Raw genomic sequence first — 23302 nt, 5'->3', positions numbered from 1 at the left:
CTAGGAGTTTTGTGCCTGACTCCCCTGGAAATTCTGAGCCCACTGGTATCCTTAGGGATGGGGTGATTTTGTCGGCTGTCTCCCCAGACTTGCGACGTGCTTTGCAGGAGTTTCAGGCGGATAAACCTGATCGTTGTCCGCCTGAAAGACTGTTTGTTCCGGATAATTGGACCAGTAGAGTCATCTCCGAGGTCCATTCTTCTGTGTTGGCAGGTCATCCTGGAATATTTGGTACTAGAGACTTGGTGGCCAGGTCTTTTTGGTGGTCTTCCTTGTCGAGGGATGTGCGTTCTTTTGTGCAGTCTTGTGAAGTTTGCGCTCGGGCTAAGCCTTGCTGTTCTCGGGCCAGTGGATTGTTGTCACCTTTGCCTATCCCGAAGAGGCCTTGGACGCACATTTCCATGGACTTTATTTCGGATCTCCCTGTCTCTCAAAAAATGTCCGTCATCTGGGTTGTGTGTGACCGCTTTTCTAAGATGGTTCATCTGGTACCCTTGCCTAAGTTACCTTCCTCCTCTGAGTTGGTCCCTCTGTTTTTTCAGAACGTGGTTCGTTTGCATGGGATTCCGGAGAACATCGTTTCTGACAGGGGATCCCAGTTTGTGTCTAGATTTTGGCGGACGTTCTGTGCTAAGATGGGCATTGATTTGTCCTTTTCGTCTGCATTCCATCCTCAGACGAATGGCCAGACGGAACGAACTAATCAGACCTTGGAAACTTATTTAAGGTGTTTTGTTTCTGCTGATCAAGATGACTGGGTTACCTTTTTGCCGCTTGCCGAATTTGCCCTTAATAATCGGGCTAGTTCTGCTACCTTGGTTTCTCCTTTCTTTTGTAATTCGGGGTTTCATCCTCGTTTTTCCTCTGGTCAGGTGGAGCCTTCTGATTGTCCTGGAGTGGACATGGTGGTGGATAGGTTGCATCAGATTTGGAGTCATGTGGTGGACAATTTGAAGTTGTCCCAGGAGAGGGCTCAGCAGTTTGCTAATCGCCGTCGCCGCGTGGGTCCTCGACTTCATGTTGGGGACTTGGTGTGGTTGTCTTCTCGTTTTGTTCCTATGAAGGTCTCTTCTCCTAAGTTCAAGCCTCGGTTCATCGGTCCCTATAGGATCTTGGAAATTCTTAACCCTGTGTCGTTTCGTTTGGATCTCCCGGCATCGTTTGCTATTCATAATGTGTTCCATCGGTCGTTGTTGCGGAGGTATGAGGTACCTGTTGTTCCTTCGCTTGAACCTCCTGCTCCGGTGCTGGTGGAGGGAGAATTGGAGTATGTTGTGGAGAAGATCTTGGATTCTCGTGTTTCCAGACGGAAACTCCAATATTTGGTCAAGTGGAAGGGTTATGGTCAGGAGGATAATTCTTGGGTGGTTGCCTCTGATGTTCATGCTGCTGATTTGGTCCGTGCATTTCATAGGGCTCATCCTGGTCGCCCTGGTGGTTCTCGTGAGGGTTCGGTGACCCCTCCTCAAGGGGGGGTACTGTTGTGGATTCTGTTTTTGGGCTCCCTCTGGTGGTTACAGATGGTACTGGGTGACTTGTGTTTTCTGCGGTCTCTGGTGTCCACCTGTTCTATCAGGATATGGGAGTTTCCTATTTAACCTGGCTTTCTTGTCATTTCCTCGCCGGCTATCAATGTAATCAGTGTGTCTTGTTACCTCTGCTTCCCGCTTCTGTAATCTTCAGGACAAGTTAAGTTTTTGATTTTCCTGTTCCACGTTTTGCTTAATTTTTGTCTTAGTCCAGCTTGCAGATATGTGATTCCTTTTTGCTGGTTGCTCTAGTGGGCTGATATTACTCCTCATGTTCCATGAGTTGGCACATGAGTTCAAGTAATTTCAGGATGGTTTTTTGTAGGGTTTTTCGCTGACCGCGCAGTTCACTTTTGTATCCTCTGCTATCTAGCTTTAGCGGGCCTCATTTTGCTGAATCTGTTTTCATAACTACGTATGTGCTTTCCTCTCATTTCACCGTCATTACATGTGGGGGGCTGCTATTTCTGTGGGGTGTTTCTCTGGAGGCAAGAGAGGTCTGTGTTTCTTCTAATAGGGGAAGTTAGTCCTTCGGCTGGCGCGAGACATCTAGGAATCATCGTAGGCACGTTCCCCGGCTACAGCTAGTTGTGTGTTAGGTTCAGGATCGCGGTCAGCTCAGTTTCCATCACCCTAGAGCTTGTTTTGTTTTGTGTGCTTGTCCTTTTGTGATCCCCTGCCATTGGGATCATGACAGGGGGAATCACGAACCATGTCTGCTGCGGTCTCCCATTCTCCTCCAGCTGCAGTGGAGCCTGCTCAGCAGAGACGTCGATCCTAGCATCTGGCTCAAGCAGATACTGTGCGTTTGGCTATAGCTGCCTTTCCAGGCTCAGCCTTTGTAACCAGCATTGATCAGCGGAGAGCAGGCGTTCGAGGGACTAAGTCCTGCTTTTCTTCTACTGAGCATGCCAACGGGGCGACCTCTCATTGGAGGTCGGGGGTCACATGCTCAGGTCCTGTAGCTTCTCCGATTGGATCACTAGGAAGGTCCCGGAAGGCTACAGCTATAAAAGGTTCACATGGCTGCTTGGCCATGCGCTAGTATAAAACTGTAATTGTGTGTGTGTATGACTGAATCTGGTGAAAGCTCCTTAATCATTCCCATCCTTAGTGTTGTTGAAAGTACTTACCTAGCACCAGACTGGGCCATGCAGCACTAGGCACAAGCTACAGCGTCTATTAGCAGCGACCGCCAGTGCAGCGCCATGCGCAATCAGTGCGCTTTCCTGACCCTAGTTAGGGTAGTTAGTGGTGTCTGCCAGAGTGGCGCTGTACAAACTCAGTGTGGTAAATGTTTTAGTTAGTCCTGTCCTGACAACCGGTCAGTGTAGAGTGGGAATTCCCACTTGGACTCAGCATCTTACTCAGGGCTTCCTCAGGCGCGGGCTCAAAAGCCACGGCAGGTTAGAGCGAGTCCAATCATCAGTTTAGTGGGGGTGATTCATAGGGATCCCACCAGCGTCTTTTAGCTGCACCCTGTGACTGATAACAGGGTGCAGCGTATATTTGGCAACTCTGTGAAGCAACAGAGTTCACTCCCATTCACACTGGGTGAGGTCTAACCCACATGTGAGCAAGCGTCCCTCCGCCATTACTCAGCAGCAGGTTCCATCTCTGCACGGTGGACCCGGGCTGCGAACACATTTTTTATCTCCCTTTATATTATTTGGTGTGTTCAGCTAGCCAAAAACAACTACCGCCGTTAAAAGGCATATCAGCGGTCGTTAAGGGGTTAATGATACACAATATGGTAAATATGCATAAAGCTATATAACCATTATAATGGTATTGTGAGACATAGATACAGAAACAACATACCATGGCCACAAATCCTAAAAAACATGCATAAATAATATGTATAAATAGAATTAGCACCCAGTGTATCTAAGGATCAATTGGTTCAATGCTTCTAGATGCACATTGGAAAAAAGATGACCATATAGCCTATAGAAAATAATAAACTCACGACCAAATACAGGTAGCGCTAATAGACCATTTATGATAATAACAGTAGACCATACATAATAATACAAAAGGTCAACAGCATGATCTATTACCTGAGGCCATCATAAAACGGATGAGTGGACTGCTAAATCGCACCTCGATGCGCGTTTCACGACCACCTGCGGTTCCATCAGAAGGTTCTGACAAAACTGCAAGCAGTGGTGAAACGTGTGTGATTTAGCAGTCCACTCATCCGTTTTATGATGGCCTCAGGTAATAGATCATGCTTTTGACCTTTTGTATTATTATTTTTATTAGGATATGTGGCCATTCTATGTTGTTTCTGTATCTATGTCTCACAATACAATTATAATAGTTTTATGGCTTTGTGCATATTTCCTATATTGTGTATAGTTAATCTATCTTAATATATTTACAAATAAATCATTTTTAATATATTTAGCTCGCATTGTTCCCTTATGGTCATTGTATGTTTATATTGCTCATTTTCAACAGGATCGCAGTCTATTTTTTGTGAGGATTTACTATAGTTTCATCTCTATGTACATTTTCTATTGACAATGAGCTGCTTATCACATAAGGCGGTGAAATCCGACCACTGCTCACTGCCAGCTAGTCACAGCAATGATTATGTCCTAGTGATAAAACCTTCACTATAATTAAACAACAGTACACACTTTGATAAGTGACATGTTGTTGACTTGTGTTTTAACCCCTACCTCATGCTGTTCTCAGATTACATATCAAAAACCTACTGACAGATTCTCTTTAATCTGTCATTTTCTCCTGAATTGATGCCACTTGTTTTTTTTTTGTAATTCAACTGTACCCTGTTTTAGACAATTGAGAGTAAATATTTAACCATTGATTTAGTATATTATTTAGATATTTTGTACATAAAAATTACTATTTATTCATTTTTACTAAATGTTACATATATTACTGCAGTGCATTTGTATATAAGTTCTCTTTTTATCTTAAAGGGAACCTGTGCAGGATTGTGCACAGTAACCAACACTGTCAGGTTGGCGCCATTATACTGATTACAATGATACCTGGTGATGAAATCCATCTGCTAGAGAAAAAAAAGCTGCCTCCTCCAAGATGCATTAGCCAGTGCCTGTGCATTAGCATCTATCAGATCGCCAATAGCTGCTACTTCGCAGGCACCGACAGCAACATCTTGCTAGAGGAAAAGTAAATGGTCTACACTAAGGTGGCACTGGCCGCGCCTGCGCAGTAGCATCTATTGGCCATCTTCTGATAGATGCTACTGCGCAGCTGCCATCTTGGGAGAGGCATTTTTTTTTTGTCTAGATGGTGCCAGCGGCGCTTGCGCAGTAGTAACTATCATATCGCCAATAGCTGCTAATGCGCAGATGCGGCGGCGCCATTTTCAAACAGATTTTTTTTTTCAGTATAACCTGACACTGTCTGTAGGTTATTCAGCACAATCCTGCTGGCAAGTTCCCTTTAATTGTGTAATATCCTGGCATGATTATGCCAATATGATATTATACAAAGTCTCAATCACACTTCCATGTTTAACCCCTTCACCACAAAGCCTGTTTTCACCTTCCTGACCAGGGCAAATTTTACAATTTCAACCAGCGCCACTTTAGCAGTAATAACTTTGGAACACTTCAACATATCCCAGTGATGAGATTGTTCTTTCGTGACACATTGTATACCATGTCAGTGGTAAATTTTGGTCAATATGATTTGTGTTTATTTTAGAAAATATAAAATTTTTACCAAAATTGTCATCAGCATAATTTTTGAAACAATTTGTTTTTTTTTTTGTTAGGAACTTGGAAGGGTTAATGTTGGAATGTTTAACTGTAATTTTTCATTTTTCCAAGAAAATCAATTTTTTTAGAGACCACATCACATTTGAAGTGACTTTGAGGGGTCTATGTAACAGAAAATTCACAAACTAACACTTTAAAAAAAAATTAGTGCTCAGAACAACATTCACAAAGTGTATCACCTTTAGGTGATTCACAGGAATGTGAAGGAAAATTTTTTTTTAATTTTTCCCACAAAAATATTTTAGTTCCCAAATTTTTATCTTCACAAGGGTTAAAGGAGAAAATGGACAGCAAAATTTGTTGTGCAATTTAACCTGAGTACAGCAATGCCCCAGATGTTATAGAAACCTACTGTTTGGGCGCACAGCAGGGCTCGGAAGGGATTGAGCACCATTTGACTTTTAAAGATCAAAACTGTCTGGAATAGATAGCGGATGCCATGTCGTGCTTGCAGAGCACCTGATCAGCCTAAACAGTGAAAACCCCCACAAGTGACAACATTTTGGAAACTACACCCCTCATGGAATTAATTTGGAGGTGTGTGTGAGCATTGAGCAGTGAAAATGTTATTTTAGTCCCAAATTTTCCATTTTCCCAAAGGTAGTAGAAGAAAATGGACCATACAATTTGTTGTTCAATTTATCATGAGTTCACGGATACTCTATATGTGGTGGAAAACTAGTGTTTAAATACATGGCAAGAAAAGCCCTTGACATGCCAGGTGATTCACAGAATTGTATAATATTGGCCTGAGTAACTGGAAATTTACCATTGTTTCCACAAAAATATTGCCTTCTCCTCAAGTTTTTAATTTTCAAAAGGAATAATAGGAGAAAATTAATTATACACTTTATTACACAATTTCTCCACAGTACACCAATTCCCCATGTGTGGTTGAAAACTACTTTGAGATACAGTGTATAGCTGAAATAGAAAGTAGCACCATATTGGAGTTTAGATTTTGCGAGAATGGTTTGTTTGAGGGTGCCATGTCATATTGGCAGAGTCACTGAGGTGCCAGAACAGCAGTACCCCCGTAAGTGACCCCATTTTAAAAACTACACCGTCCAGTGAATTTACCTAGAGGTGCAGTGATCATGTTGACACCCACCACATGTGCATCACAGAATTTTATACTATTGGGCGGTGAAGAAAGAATAATTATATTTTTACCACTAAAATATTGTTTTAGCCCCAAGTTTTTAATTTTCAAAATTGCAAATAGGAAAACTGGACATCACAATTTGTTGTGCAATGTATCCTGAGAGTGCCAATACCCTACATATAATCAGTAAATACTTTTCAACCACAGTGGAAAGCTCAGAAGGGAAGGAGCACCATGTCGTACTTTGCTGTCATGGTTTTTGAGTGTCATGACCCACTGGAAAAATCCTGAGCTGCCATAGCAGTTGAACCCCCCATAAGTGACCTCATTTTACAAAATACATCCCTCAATGAATTCATCTAGTGGTGCAGTAATCATATTGACACCAGAGCTGTGTCACAGAATGTTAGAGTTAGAAGGGACCTCAAGATTCATCGCGTCCAACCTATACCACTGGAAAGTGAAGAAAAAATCATTTTATTTTTACCACAATAAAAATTGTTTTTAGCCAAATTTTATATTTTCACAATGGGAAATGGATAAAAATGACACAAAAATTTGTCACAATTTCTGATGGCAATACCCCATATTTGTCTGTACAGTACTGCAGTAGACTCGGAAGGGAAGGATCGCTTTTTGACTCTTGGAGAGCAAATTTTCCTAGAATAGTTTGCAGATTCTAAGTACAGAGCCCCTAAGTGCCAGAAGAGCAGAATCTTCCCTTAAGTGACCTTTTTTGGAAGTTACACCTATCTGGGAATTTACCTGCAGGTGTAGTGACGATTTTGATTTCATATGTGTTTTCTAGACACGAGCAGAAGTGGATCTTGCTGAGTGAAAAGTACAAATCTGTCATTGTAGTGCCCAGTACATATGCTCAACTCATGCTTTTAGGCCGGAGTCATACTAGAGCACAATACGGACGAGAGCTATGCGATAAAAAAAAATAATAATAATAATAATCGCATAGCACTCGGACCAATGTTAATCTATGGGGCAGCTCCTATCATCCATTGTTTTCTTGGCCATATTATGCGTGTGTACGAAATTGTAGCATGCTGCATTTGTCACCGTATTACGCCTGAAATACACCAATGCAAGTCTATGGGTGCGAGAAAAACTCGCACACCACACAGACCATCAGTGTGATTTGCGAGAAATACGCATCGGTGTTAAAATAGAATCTACTATATAATTGTCTAAGGGTCACTTCCGTCTGTCTGTCTGTCCTTCTGTCTATCACGGATATTCATTGGTCAAAACAAGACGAGGAAAGAACCACTCTCAAAAACTGCACACCACGATATGTACTTGAACATATATAAAGGTAAACTTTTATTGATGTACCAATAAAAACATTTAAAACCAGTGAAATACAAAAATCCCCATAATGATCCCTAAAGATAACAGTAGCTGAAAAGGGAGCACGTATCCTTACAATATAGAGGTAATATATCACATTTAATAAAGTATCAATATAATAATCAGGACACAGGATATAGTGCAAAAGTACCCTATATAATATAGCCTCTTAAATACACACAAACCTCCAGGATAAAGAGTATGAACAGTGCCTATGGAAGTCAGGGTGAAAGGAAAGCCTTGTCCAAAAAGGCTGAATGGCCAGTATAATAAAGTACAGTCGGTACCTGTATGCCAGCAAAACTATCGGACCGCTTGTGTGGAGCAGCGACATAGAGTCCAAAATACATGCAAATTATGTGCGGATACGCTTAGTGTCCTGCATATGGGACTATAGTTACCGCATACCAATAATGTGTGTAAAGGTCCCAGGTCCAGCCATAAAGATGGTACGAGGCAGATAGAGCAATACCGCCAAAAGGACAAAATGTCACGAGGCAGGGATAAGTATGGGGAAAGACCCCACGCGTATCGCCGTTACAAGGACGTTTTGTCAGGGGAAGAGTGTTGAAAACGCAATCAATACAAGTTTAAATACCTTATGATCAGATCCGGGAATGAGCGAGACACGCCGGGAAGCTGGAACCGGAAGTGACACACTAGCAGGGCGGAAGAATATGCACAGGCAGACGTCTTTGCCAGTACTGCGCAATGCGCATGCACCCGAATCCTCCAGCGCAGCGCATTGTGCATAGAATGCCGAGCCAGAACGAACAAAACCCATGGAGATAGAAAAAAAGGGGAAAGGGGGGCGTATACTGAAAATAGCGGTACATGATGAAAACTGCCCCACAGACAAAATATAAGACAAAGTGGCATATAGTGGATATTCATTGGTCGCGGCCTCTGTCTGTCATGGAATCCAAGTGGCTGATTGGTCTCGCCAGTTGCCTGTCATGGCTGCCGCGACCAATCAGCGACGCCACAGTCCGATTAGTCCCTCCCTACTCCCCTGCAGTCAGTGCCCGGCGCCCGCTCCATACTCCCCGCAGTCACCGCTCACACAGGGTTAATGCCAGCGGTAACGGACCGCGTCATGCCATGGGTAACTTACTCCGTTACTGCCGCTATTAACCCCGTGTGACCTAGTTTTTACTATTGATGCTGCCTATGCAGCGTCAATAGTAAAAAGATCTAATGTTAAAAATAATACAAAAAATAAAAAAATCATTATATACTCACCTTCCGCCGCCTTTCCCGATCCTCGCGCGCTCCAGTGACCGCTCCATGCAAGCGGCACGTTCCGGTGCTAAGGATGGTATGCAACAAGGACCTGCCCTGACGTCACGGTCATGTGACCGAACTACAAGGGGCCCTCGGAAGGTGAGTATATGTTTATTTTTTATTTTTTAACCTGTGACATACGTGGCTGGGCATTATACTACGTGACTGGCCAATATACTACGTGGCTGGGCAATATACTACATGGCTCTGTGCTGTATACTACGTCACTGGGCAATATACTATGTAACTGGGCAATATACTACATGGCTGGGCAATATACTACATGGCCAGGCAATATACTACGTGGCTGGGCAATATACTACGTGGCTGGGCAACATACTACGTCACTGGGCAATATACTATGTAACTGGGCAATATACTACGTGGCTGAGCAATATACTATACTATGTGGCTGGGCAATATACTACGTGGCTGGGCAATATACTACATCAATGGGCAATGTACTACGTAACTGGGCAATATACTACGTGGCTGGGCAATATACTATACTATGTGGCTGGGCAATATACTACGTGGCTGGGCAATATACTACGTCACTGGGTAATATACTACGTAACTGGGTAATATACTACGTGGCTGGGCAATATACTACGTCAATGGGCAATATACTACGTCAATGGGCAATATACTATGTAACTGGGCAATATACTACACGATTGGCCAATATACTACGTGACTGGACAATATACTACGTGGCTCTGTGCTGTATACTACATCACTGGGCAATATACTACGTAACTGGGCAATATACTACATGGCTGGGCAATATACTACGTCAATGGGCAATATACTATGCAATTGGCCAAAATACTACGTGGCTGGGCAATATACTACGTAACTGGGCAATAAACTACGTAACTGGGCAATATACTACGTGACTGGGCAATATATTTCGTGGGTGCGCAATATACTACGTGGACATGCATATTCTAGAATACCCAATGCGTTAGGCTATGCTCACACTTTGCGGATTCCACTGTGGATTTTTCCGCAGCAGAATTCCAAAATCCGCAGTAAAAACCCGTCGCGGTTTTTACTGCGGATTTATTGCGGTTTTTACTGCGGTTTCTTCTGCGGATTTTCATCTGCAGTTTCCTATTGGAGCAGGTGAAAATCCGCAGAAAAGAAGTGACATGCTGCGGAATGTAATCCGCTGCGTTTCCGCGCATTTTTTTCCGCAGCATGTGCACAGTGTTTTTTGTTTCCCATAGGTTTACATTGTACTGTAAACTCATGGGAAACTGCTGCAGATCCACAGCAGTCAAATCCGCTGCTGATCCGCAGCAAAATCCGCAAACTTGCCTTAGAATCGGGCCACCATCTAGTAGATACAATAAATGTCTACACATAGTATACAGTAGGTAGGTTTTCCCGAGCACACTTGGGTGGTCTCCGGGTATTTGTGAGTGCTCAGAGATTTCATTTTTCTTAATCCGCATTCATGATTTACGGCTGCTAGTACATGTGGGGGTTGCCTGGTTGCTAGGGCATCCCCACATGTATTCAAGCTGTCTAGCATCCGCAAATCATGCAGCTGCGTCGGCAAACTAAACCTCTGAGTACTCACAAATACTCGGAGACCACCTGAGTGTGCTAGGGAAAACCCGAGCAAGAGTATACTCGCTCATCACTACTCATTACCTGTATTAATTGCACCTGTTCGAACTTGTTACCTATATGAAAGACACCGATCCACACACTCAATCAATTAAACTCCAACCTCTCCACCATGGCTAAGACAAAAGAGCTGTCTATGGACACCAGGAACAAAGTTGTAGTCCTGCACATGGCTGGGATGGGCTACAGGACAATAGGCAAGCAGCTTGGTGAGAAGGCAACAACTGTTTTCACAATTGTTAGAAAACTAGATGGAGGCCCGATGCTATTGCAGCATTGAGAATCTCTCCCCCAATGTGCTCCCCCCCTATCCACTTTCTCTTTCCCAATGTGCTGACTTCCTCCATCTGTGCTTTCTTTTTGACCTGTCTACCCCATGTGTTATCCCCCTTTGTCCCATCAATGCTGTTGCTCTTCAGGAGTCTCATTTGCCTGTTGTCTTCGACGTTGTGCCTTTGCGTCTTTCCTTTCTTTGTCATTGGTGTACTTTTTAGAAGGAGCCATGTTGGCGTTGATATTTGCTTTTTAAAGGGTTTTTCCCACACACGAAAGTTCATTTTAAAAATTGTCTGTGTCTGACCGTGTACAGAACATACCACAGCTCCTGGGCAGGGGAGGAAGCAAAAGACAATACTGACATTACAGCAGAAGATTGCAGAGGATACAAAATATTTTTAAAAAACAGTCAGTGAAATATTTGACCTCACAAAATGAATCCACTGTGATCTCCTGCTGTAATGTCAGTATTGTCTTTTGCTTCCTCCCCTGCCCAGGAGATGTGGTATGCTCCGTATATGGTCAGACACAGTCAATTTTTAAAATGAACTTTCGCTTCATCTGTCAATAGACATGTCACACATCTGCCGCCGGGATCAGCTGGATGATTCACTGATGATTCACTGAACCTGCTCGTAATTCACGCAGGCGCATTAAACCAGACCGCCACCATCTTTGTGCAGACAGATAGCGGCGGTCACATTAATACTGCATGCGCTCCTCCTGTACAAAGATGGTGGCAGTCAGTGAATCATTCGGCTGATCCCGGCGGCGGCGTGTTTTGTTGTGAGTTCTGTTGTCGGGCTCCCTCCTGTGGTCATGAATGGTACTTCGGCTGGTTCTGTCCATGGACTTTCTCTGGTGGCTGTGGGTGTTTCTGAGTTTCCTTCCTCAGGTGACGAGGTTAATTCGTTAGCTGGCTGCTCTATTTAACTCCACTTAGATCTTTGCTCCAGGCCACCTGTCAATGTTCCAGTATTGGTCTAGTTCACTCCTGGATCGTTCTTGTGACCTGTCTTCCCAGCAGAAGCTAAGTGACTGCTTGTTTTTCTCTGGTTTGCTATTTTTCTGTCCAGCTTGCTATTTCGATTGTTCTTGCTTGCTGGAAGCTCTGGGACGCAGAGGGAGCGCCTCCGCACCGTGAGTGAGGTCTTTTTGCACCCTCTGCGTGGTCTTTTTGTAGGTTTTTGTGCTGACCGCAAAGTAACCTTTCCTATCCTCGGTCTGTTCAGTAAGTCGGGCCTCACTTTGCTAAATCTATTTCATCTCTGTGTTTGTATTTTCATCTTTACTCACAGTCATTATATGTGGGGGGCTGCCTTTTCCTTTGGGGAATTTCTCTGAGGCAAGGTAGGCTTTATTTTTCTATCTTCAGGGCTAGCTAGTTTCTTAGGCTGTGCCGAGTTGCATAGGGAGCGTTAGGCGCAATCCACGGCTATTTCTAGTGTGGTTGATAGGATTAGGGATTGCGGTCAGCAGAGTTCCCATGTCCCAGAGCTCGTCCTATATTATCAGTAACTATCAGGTCATTCCATGTGCTCTTATCCACCAGGTCCATTATTGTCCTGACCACCAGGTCATAACAGTGTTTGGTACAGCGCAAGAGGCTGTGTGAATGTGTATGTGAGTGTGTGAATGTGTGTGTAGTGCGACGGTGTTCCGCTGGTGGTACCACGCAAGAGGCTGCGTGAGTGTGTGAGTGTGTGTGAGTGTATGTGTGTGTGAGTGTTAATGTGTGTGACAGTGTGTGAGTATGTGTGTGTGAGTGTGTGTAGCGCGACGGTGTTCCGCTGGTGGTACCGCACAAGAGGCTGCGTGAGTGTGTTAGTGAGTGTGTGTGTGTGCATGTATGAGAGTGTGAGTGTGTGTGAGTGTGTGTGGCGAATAGAGTGTGTAACATAGTAACATAGTTAGTAAGGCCGAAAAAAGACATTTGTCCATCCAGTTCAGCCTATATTCCATCATAATAAATCCCCAGATCTACTTCCTTCTACAGAACCTAATTGTATGATACAATATTGTTCTGCTCCAGGAAGACATCCAGGCCTCTCTTGAACCCCTCGACTGAGTTCGCCATCACCACCTCCTCAGGCAAGCAATTCCAGATTCTCACTGCCCTAACAGTAAAGAATCCTCTTCTATGTTGGTGGAAAAACCTTCTCTCCTCCAGACGCAAAGAATGCCCCCTTGTGCCCGTCACCTTCCTTGGTATAAACAGATCCTCAGCGAGATATTTGTATTGTCCCCTTATATACTTATACATGGTTATTAGATCGCCCCTCAGTCGTCTTTTTTCTAGACTAAATAATCCTAATTTCGCTAATCTATCTGGGTATTGTAGTTCTCCCATCCCCTTTATTAATTTTGTTGCCCTCCTTTGTACTCTCTCTAGTTCCATTATATCCTTCCTGAGCACCGGTGCCCAAAACTGGACACAGTACTCCATGTGCGGTCTAACTAGGGATTTGTACAGAGGCAGTATAATGCTCTCATCATGTGTATCCAGACCTCTTTTAATGCACCCCATGATCCTGTTTGCCTTGGCAGCTGCTGCCTGGCACTGGCTGCTCCAGGTAAGTTTATCATTAACTAGGATCCCCAAGTCCTTCTCCCTGTCAGATTTACCCAGTGGTTTCCCATTCAGTGTGTAATGGTGATATTGATTCCTTCTTCCCATGTGTATAACCTTACATTTATCATTGTTAAACCTCATCTGCCACCTTTCAGCCCAAGTTTCCAACTTATCCAGATCCATCTGTAGCAGAATACTATCTTCTCTTGTATTAACTGCTTTACATAGTTTTGTATCATCTGCAAATATCGATATTTTACTGTGTAAACCTTCTACCAGATCATTAATGAATATGTTGAAGAGAACAGGTCCCAATACTGACCCCTGCGGTACCCCACTGGTCACAGCGACCCAGTTAGAGACTATACCATTTATAACCACCCTCTGCTTTCTATCACTAAGCCAGTTACTAACCCATTTACACACATTTTCCCCCAGACCAAGCATTCTCATTTTGTGTACCAACCTCTTGTGCGGCACGGTATCAAATGCTTTGGAAAAATCGAGATATACCACGTCCAATGACTCACCGTGGTCCAGCCTATAGCTTACCTCTTCATAAAAACTGATTAGATTGGTTTGACAGGAGCGATTTCTCATAAACCCATGCTGATATGGAGTTAAACAGTTATTCTCATTGAGATAATCCAGAATAACATCCCTCAGAAACCCTTCAAATATTTTACCAACAATAGAGGTTAGACTTACTGGCCTATAATTTCCAGGTTCACTTTTCGAGCCCTTTTTGAATATTGGCACCACATTTGCTATGCGCCAATCCTGCGGAACAGACCCTGTCGCTATAGAGTCCCTAAAAATAAGAAATAATGGTTTATCTATTACATTACTTAGTTCTCTTAGTACTCGTGGGTGTATGCCATCCGAACCCGGAGATTTATCTATTTTAATCTTATTTAGCCGGTTTCGCACCTCTTCTTGGGTTAGATTGGTGACCCTTAATATAGGGTTTTCATTGTTTCTTGGGATTTCACCTCGCATTTCATTTTCCACCGTGAATACCGTGGAGAAGAAGGTGTTTAATATGTTAGCCTTTTCCTCGTCATCTACAACCATTCTTTCCTCACTATTTTTTAAGGGGCCTACATTTTCAGTTTTTATTCTTTTACTATTGATATAGTTGAAGAACAGTTTGGGATTAGTTTTACTCTCCTTAGCAATGTGCTTCTCTGTTTCCTTTTTGGCAGCTTTAATTAGTTTTTTAGATAAAGTATTTTTCTCCCTATAGTTTTTTAGAGCTTCAATGGTGCCATCCTGCTTTAGTAGTGCAAATGCTTTCTTTTTACTGTTAATTGCCTGTCTTACTTCTTTGTTTAGCCACATTGGGTTTTTCCAATTTCTAGTCCTTTTATTCCCACAAGGTATAAACCGCTTACACTGCCTATTTAGGATGTTCTTAAACATTTCCCATTTATTATCTGTATTCTTATTTCTGAGGATATTGTCCCAGTCTACCAGATTAAGGGCATCTCTAAGCTGGTCAAACTTTGCCTTCCTAAAGTTCAGTGTTTTTGTGACTCCCTGACAAGTCCCCCTAGTGAAAGACAGGTGAAACTGTACAATATTGTGGTCGCTATTTTCTAGATGCCCGACCACCTGCAGATTTGTTATTCTGTCAGGTCTATTAGATAGTATTAGGTCTAAAAGTGCTGCTCCTCTGGTTGGATTCTGCACCAATTGTGAAAGATAATTTTTCTTGGTTATTAGCAGAAACCTGTTGCCTTTATGGGTTTCACAGGTTTCTGTTTCCCAGTTAATATCCGGGTAGTTAAAGTCCCCCATAACCAGGACATCATTATGGGTTGCAGCTTCATCTATCTGCTTTAGAAGTAGACTTTCCTTGGTTTCTGTTATATTTGGGGGTTTGTAACAGACCCCAATGAGAATTTTGTTACCATTTTTCCCTCCATGAATTTCGACCCATATGGACTCGACATCCTCATTTCCTTCGCTAATATCCTCCCTTAAAGTGGACTTTAGACAAGACTTTACATAGAGACAAACCCCTCCTCCTCTCCGATTTTTACGATCCTTTCTAAACAGACTGTAACCCTGTAAGTTAACTGCCCAGTCATAGCTTTCATCTAACCATGTCTCGGTTATTCCCACTATGTCAAAGTTACCTGTAGATATTTCTGCTTCTAGTTCTTCCATCTTGTTTGTCAGGCTTCTGGCGTTTGCGAGCATGCAGTTTAGAGGATTTTGTTTTGTTCCAATCTCCTCGCTGTGGATTGTTTTAGAAATGTTCTTACCTCCCTTCTGAGTATGTTTTCCTGGATCTTCTTTGTTCAAATCTAATGTTTTTCTTCCCGTCCCCTCTTCTTCTAGTTTAACGCCCTCCTGATGAGTGTAGCGAGTCTTCTGGCGAATGTGTGTTTCCCAGGTTTGTTGAGGTGTAGTCCGTCTCTGGCGAGGAGTCCATCGTACAAGTAATTCACACCGTGGTCCAGGAATCCGAATCCTTGTTGTCTGCACCATCGTCTTAGCCAGTTGTTTGCATCAAGGATCCTGTTCCATCTCCTGGTGCCATGCCCGTCTACTGGAAGGATAGAAGAAAAAACTACCTGTGCATCCAGTTCCTTTACTTTCTTCCCCAACTCTTCAAAGTCTTTGCAGATTGTCGGTAGGTCCTTCCTTGCCGTGTCATTGGTGCCAACATGTATCAGAAGAAATGGGTGGACGTCCTTGGAGCTGAAGAGCTTTGGTATCCTATCGGTCACATCCTTGATCATCGCACCTGGAAGGCAGCATACTTCTCTTGCAGTTATGTCCGGTCTGCAGATGGCTGCTTCTGTGCCTCTCAGTAGTGAGTCTCCCACCACCACCACTCTTCGTTGCTTCTTGGCTGTACTTTTTGCTGTCACTTGTTGCTGTGAGCCCTCTTCTTTTTTGCTTGCTGGTATTGCTTCATCCTTAGGTGTGCCATCTTCATCCTCTACAAAGATTTGATATCGGTTCTTCAGTTGTGTGGTTGGTGATTTCTCCATGGTCTTCTTGCTTCTTTTTGTCACGTGCTTCCACTCATCTGCTTTTGGAGGTTCTCTGACACTTTTTTCACCTTTTGTGACCAGTAGAGATGCTTCTGTTCTGTCTAGAAAGTCTTCATTCTCTTTGATGAGTTTCAAAGTTGCTATTCTTTCTTCCAGACCCCGCACCTTTTCTTCTAAAAGGGCCACTAGTCTACACTTCTGACAGGTGAAATTTGATTCTTCTTCTGGTCGATCTGTGAACATGTAGCACATGCTGCAGCTCACCATGTAGGTTGTCACATCTGCCATGTTGCTCCTAGATCCTGCTGACTTGCTGTGTGTTTTCCTTCTTGTGTAATCTACTCAGCCAAGCTCTCTTGCAATAATGTCCTACAGGCAAAAATTGGTGATGCTTTCCAAGCAGCTGGTCCCGGCTGTACCCAACGATCTTCTAGCTTAGGGAGACTTCGCTTTTCCCAGAAGGCACCTGGAATATGCAAATTAGCCTCCTCAAGCTTGAATCCCTGGTTTGGTGATGCTTTCCAAGCAGCTGGTCCCGGCTGTACCCAACGATCTTCTAGCTTAGGGAGACTCTTCGCTTTTCCCAGAAGGCACCTGGAATATGCAAATTAGCCTCCTCAAGCTTGAATCCCTGGTTTGGTGATGCTTTCCAAGCAGCTGGTCCCGGCTGTACCCAACGATCTTCTAGCTTAGGGAGACTCTTCGCTTTTCCCAGAAGGCACCTGTAATATGCAAATTAGCCTCCTCAAGCTTGAATCCCTGGTTTGGTGATGCTTTCCAAGCAGCTGGTCCCGGCTGTACCCAACGATCTTCTAGCTTAGGGAGACTTCGCTTTTCCCAGAAGGCACCTGGAATATGCAAATTAGCCTCCTCAAGCTTGAGTCCCTGGTTTGGTGATGCTTTCCAAGCAGCTGGTCCCGGCTGTACCCAACGATCTTCTAGCTTAGGGAGACTTCGCTTTTCCCAAAAGGCACCTGGAATATGCAAATTAGCCTCCTCAAGCTTGAATCCCTGGTTTGGTGATGCTTTCCAAGCAGCTGGTCCCGGCTGTACCCAACGATCTTCTAGCTTAGGGAGACTCTTTGCTTTTCCCAGAAGGCACCTGGAATATGCAAATTAGCCTCCTCAAGCTTGAATCCCTGGTTTGGTGATGCTTTCCAAGCAGCTGGTCCCGGCTGTACCCAACGATCTTCTAGCTTAGGGAGACTCTTCGCTTTTCCCAGAAGGCACCTGGAATATGCAAATTAGCCTCCTCAAGCTTGAATCCCTGGTTTGGTGATGCTTTCCAAGCAGCTGGTCCCGGCTGTACCCAACGATCTTCTAGCTTAGGGAGACTTCGCTTTTCCCAGAAGGCACCTGGAATATGCAAATTAGCCTCCTCAAGCTTGAGTCCCTGGTTTGGTGATGCTTTCCAAGCAGCTGGTCCCGGCTGTACCCAACGATCTTCTAGCTTAGGGAGACTCTTCGCTTTTCCCAGAAGGCACCTGGAATATGCAAATTAGCCTCCTCAAGCTTGAATCCCTGGTGTCGTGACCGTGTTCCACTGGTGGTACCGCGCAATAGGTTGGAACCAGCAGCAGTTTCCATATTGAGACACCCATCACTTGAGTGTCCCAATATGGTGGTCGGTAAACTTCCTCCGCTTGGAATTCTGGGATACGGTGATCAGGAAGGAACAGGAAATTAAAACTTTACAAGGCAATTATATAACTACAGTAGATGCACACAAGCTGACTGTCAATCTTCATCTGTCTGGGCTCCATGTGAGATCTCACCTCTTGGGTTAAGGATGATTCTGAGAAATGTCAAGAATCAGCCTAGAACTACATGGGTGGACCTGGTCGATGACTTGAAGAGAGCTGAGACCACTGTCTAAAACATTACCATGAGTAACACAGTATGCCGTTATGGAGTAAAATCCTGCAGGACATGCAATGTCCCCCTGCTCATGCCAGCACATGTTCAGGCCAATTTGAAGTTGACCAATGACCATCTGGATGATCGAGAAGGGGCATGAGAAGGTCATGTGGTCAGATGAGACCAAAATAAAACTTTTTGGTATCAACTCCACTCACCATGTTTGGAGGAAGAAAAAGGATGAGTACAACCCCAGAACATCATTCCAATGATGGAGCATGGCGGGGGAAATATCATACTTTGGGGGTGCTTTTCTGCAAATGGCACATGACAACTGTACCGTATTGAATGGATGATAGATGGGGTCAGGTATTTTGGCAAAGAACCTCCTTCCCTTAGAACATTGAAGATGGTTCACGGCTGGGTCTTCCAGCATGACAGTGACTCAAAACACATAGCCAGGGTAAGCAAGGAGTGGCTCCGTAAGAAACATTTTATGGACTTGTACTGGCCTGGCCAATCTCCAGACCTGAACCCAATAGAAAATCTTTGGATGGAGCGGAAACTCAATGTTGAGCAGCGACAGCCCTGAAATCTGAAAGATGTGCAGAAGATCTATATGCAGGAGTCGGCCAAAATCCCTGCTGCAATTTGTGCAATCTTGGTCAAGAACTACAGGAAACGTCAGATCACTGTAATTGCAAACCATAAACAAAGGTTTCTGTACCAAATATTAAGTTTTGTTTTTCTATTGTATCAAATACTTATTTCATGCAATAAAGTGCAAATTAATTAAGTAGACATCATGCAATCTGATTTCCTAGATTCTTTTTTAAGAGTGTTTCTCACAGTTGAAGTGCACCTACGATAAAAATTACAGACCTTTTCATTCTTTGTAGATGGCAAAACTCGCAAAATCGGCAGCGTATCAAATACATATTTCCCCCCACTTTACATGAAAAAAATGTACCAGTGTCATCAGTGCAAGGTCCGTGTGTCTGTTATTACCGGCAGAGTGTCATCAGTGTTTTTTACTGATGGATAAATATATTACAAAGCTTCTCCTATACTTTGTAATGTTAAATGTGGACAGCACATAAATGCCATCTGTGTGCTGTAAATGTTTTTCACTGACGCATAGACTTGTGCTGGCCCTTTTCATCTGTTATACTAGAGAAAAATATGTCTCCGTGAGTTTTGCTCATATACATGGTCCATCAAAAAACACAGACATGTGACTAGCGCCATTGACTATAATGGGTATATGTTCTATACGTGAAAAAAATGAATGGAACACATACATGCAACACGGACATCTGAATGAGATCCAAGGCCACGTGCACACGTTGAGTATTTGGTTAGTTAACTTGCCAGAGCATTTGTAAAACAGAGTGAAACACTTCTGCATTTTTCACCCACTCCCGATTTTGGCTTACAAATACCGAGGTAAATAACTCACCAAATACCCAACGTGTGCACATTGTCTATCTCCATCTGTTGCTCTAGTGCAACAGAATTTAAAGCCACGTGCACATGTTGGGTATTTGACTGTAGGGGCCCAGTTTTCACCTGCATTCAAATATTACACTACCCTCATTCACAAATTTACCTAAATCTCTAATACACTGTGTAGTTTGGTTAATGAATGATGATATGCTGCTTTTTATGTACAGAGTGAATTATGCCATATAATGCCCATACAGTGGGGTTGGGGGCCCAGATATGCACAGGGGCCCACCGGGGAATTCCCCTGTTACCATATGGGCTAGTCCGAGCCTGTCGGTGTTTGTATGACAAAACAAGCAGTGGGTGAGAACTGCAGAAGTAGTGACGTGTTCCTATTATACTTTTCCTCTGATTGTTCCACTCCTGTTTTTGGCTTGCAAATACTGAGGTAAAAAACAGCCCGAATACTCAATGTGTGCAGTTGGCCTTATAGTTTCACAATCTATTTGCCTGAAAAAGAATCACTTGCTCTTGAGCCGAAACATTGCTCACATGTGCCAATAAAGATATGATATTTGTACATGGAATTTGCTACTGAATGCTGACCACTTTTAAAAAAAAAAAAAACTGATAGAGTTATATGCATTGGTAAACCCTATTTTCTTTTCCTTTTATCCTGAATTAGAGATGGGGATGGCCATCAGGATACACGTGATAATTGCCCATCAGACATCAATAGCTCACAGTTGGATACAGACAAGGATGGCATGGGAGATGAATGTGATGATGATGATGATAATGATGGAATTCCTGATACCTCCCCACCTGGACCAGATAATTGCAGAATTGTACCTAATCCAGACCAGGCTGATTCTGATGGTATTTTTTTCTTAATTTTGTTTTGTTTTGTATTGTGATTTCTATTTCTTTGGTCAAATCATTTGGTTCAGCTTCAACTAGAAGCCATCTGCATAGAGTTTGCATGAGCTCATATACCTTATTTTTCGGACTACGAGACGCACATTTTTCATTCAAACATGTGGATGAAAATTGGGGGTGCATGTTAAGCTCCAGGTGTATTTGCTGTGGATGGGGAGGTGGGGGAGCAGCGGGTTGTAAGAGGCAGCTGATGCGGCTAATACCTGTTTCCACTGCTAAAAAGAAATGAATATTCACTGCTCTCTGCGCCCATGGGAGTGGAGAGTAGTGAGTATTCATTTCTCTTTAATAGTAGACACGCTATTAGCCACAGCAGCTGGCTTCCTGCAGCTGCCAGGCATTCATGTGTGCCTGATACATAAGCAAATGAATATTCACTGCTCTCCACTCCCAAGGACATGGAGAGCAGTGAATATTCAGTGATATTAAATAGTGGGCATAGTAGTTGCAGCCGCCGGCTTCCTGGAGTGGCTGGGTGATCATGTGTGCCTGTTATTAAGCAGAACAAATATTCACTGCGCTCCACAGCCATGGGAGTGGAAAGCAGTCAATATTCATTCCCTTTAGAAGCGGGCAGACATGAAAGCCCGGCAGCTGCAGGATGCTGGCAGCTGCGCCTAACATTGTGCCGCTATTAAATATCAATTAATTTTCACTGCTCTACACGTTCAAAGTCCCGGGCGTGGGAAGCAGTGAGTATTTTTGCAGCTGTCCTTTGCTTGTAAGTAGAGCATGACGTCACTGCCATGCGCTGCTTACAAGCATAAATCAGTTGCTGAACAGGAAGCTGCGAGGGAGTGCAGGGAAGGTAAGTAGAATGATTTATGTTTTTTTTGTAATGTTTATCTGATGGGGTCATGCATACATGGATGGGTGTTCTATCCTTGCAGTATAATTGCTTAGTTTAGTAATTTTTTTGTGTCTCAGTTATTACTGACACTGTATTTTCTGTGTAAATTAATCCTTCCTATATTTTTATATTGTAAGGTAACAGGACGGTCTGCTGTCGATTTGGTATATATATTCTAGTTCAGCTTGCAATGGATTATGGGAAGTTCCTAGGGCATTGTGGGATTGTTCCTGTTGCATTGTGGTCTTATTATGACACTGTGAAACGAACAGCAACCATTGTTCCTATATGCTTCTGAGGCGAAAACACACCACTGTCGTGCTCCTTGTAAACAGCCTATTCTAAGCATAGATGGTAAGCCACTATCTGTGTGTTACAGTCCTGTGTTTATTAGTTTGTTTGCTGTATTAAGTAGGTAATCATCCTCTCATATATTACCTCATTGTGTATTGCACATTATCTGTATTTTATGGACTGTATATTCTGAAAGGCACTTGTTATTGCATCTTATAGTTTCACCGTTTCCTGTCATATCTACAATCAAGAAAAGAAGGTTACAACTTTACAGCCTCTTTTTCTTAAAGACAGAGAGTTTAGCTACATGTCTCATTACACACCATGCCAACGTGTATGAGGACAGTATAGTGAAACAACTGCTGAAAACAAGCTCAAAATATCTGACAGTACGGAGCCCACCATTAACCAAGCATACAGTTATTGCATACGGATATTGCATCAACCTCCGAATCATCGCACCGAATAATCGGACCATACAGAGGCCACCATTATCCATGCAGAGCTCGACACAGGTATATCGCAGCAGACTCCTAACCGTTGAATCATGTGTCAAGGACGAGCATCCTCTGTCAAGACAAGATTATGAGTTGGTCCGTCCAAGACATCATCCGTCAGCAATGCCGCCGCTATTGACCGTGCAAAAGCTGAAGCGGCAAAAGCATGAAGCACCTTTGCTGAGCAAAAGATACAATTGAAATTACAACAAGCATCCCTGGATGCAGAAAAAGCATGCCAACAAGCATCACTGGATGTGGAAAAAGCACGCCAACAAGCATGCGTGGAATAAGAAAAGGCACGCCTTGAAGCGACATTACAGAAGCTTGCTAATGAAAAAGAAATAGCAGCTGCCATAGCGGGAGCAGAAGCCTTAGACGCTGTCGTATATTCTGATGACAAACACAGCAGACACAGCAGTGTGCTAGGCTTACAGCAAGTTACTCATGATCCACTACAGCGTACTGCAGAGTACGTCCATCAATATTCCAAATCAAACAACGACCCAGACCCACAGCTGAATACAGAGCATTTTGTCAACAAGTCAAGCCAACCAGATTATTCAGACATCCAGAAAGCCAACTATCAGTCTTCCTACCGCAATCAAGAAAATACACATTGGGGTGAGACTGACTGCAATAATCTTTCTACAGAAAGAAGATCCGGAATCTGCCCCAGCTTAAAGAGACTACCCTTGCTTCAGAAAGGTACTTCAGCAATTGGACCAAACCAGAGACATCTAAGAGGTATAAGCGCACAGCACACATGTATTCTGACAACACACCATCAGCTGGTATCAGCGCCAATCAAGCCACAATGGACTTTGCCAAGTTCCTTGCTCAATGTGAGTTGGTCACCAAGGGAC

The 23302-nt window shown here is 43.5% G+C and overlaps 1 protein-coding gene across 1 annotated transcript in view; it reads left to right on the top strand.

Moving 5' to 3' along the window:
* The window catches only part of LOC138679350 (cartilage oligomeric matrix protein-like), a 674654-nt gene that overhangs the window by 535795 nt on the left and 115557 nt on the right, over positions 1-23302 (top strand). Inside the window, exon 13 of the mRNA XM_069767792.1 lies at positions 20542-20735. Within this exon, the coding sequence (XP_069623893.1) occupies positions 20542-20735 (194 nt within the window). The remainder of the gene's footprint in view (positions 1-20541; positions 20736-23302) is intronic.

The sequence above is a fragment of the Ranitomeya imitator genome, chromosome 1 (assembly GCF_032444005.1).
Source record: "Ranitomeya imitator isolate aRanImi1 chromosome 1, aRanImi1.pri, whole genome shotgun sequence".
Lineage (NCBI taxonomy): Eukaryota > Metazoa > Chordata > Amphibia > Anura > Dendrobatidae > Ranitomeya > Ranitomeya imitator.
Note: the sequence above shows the minus strand (reverse complement) of the source record. Positions and strands in the feature narration are given on the sequence as shown.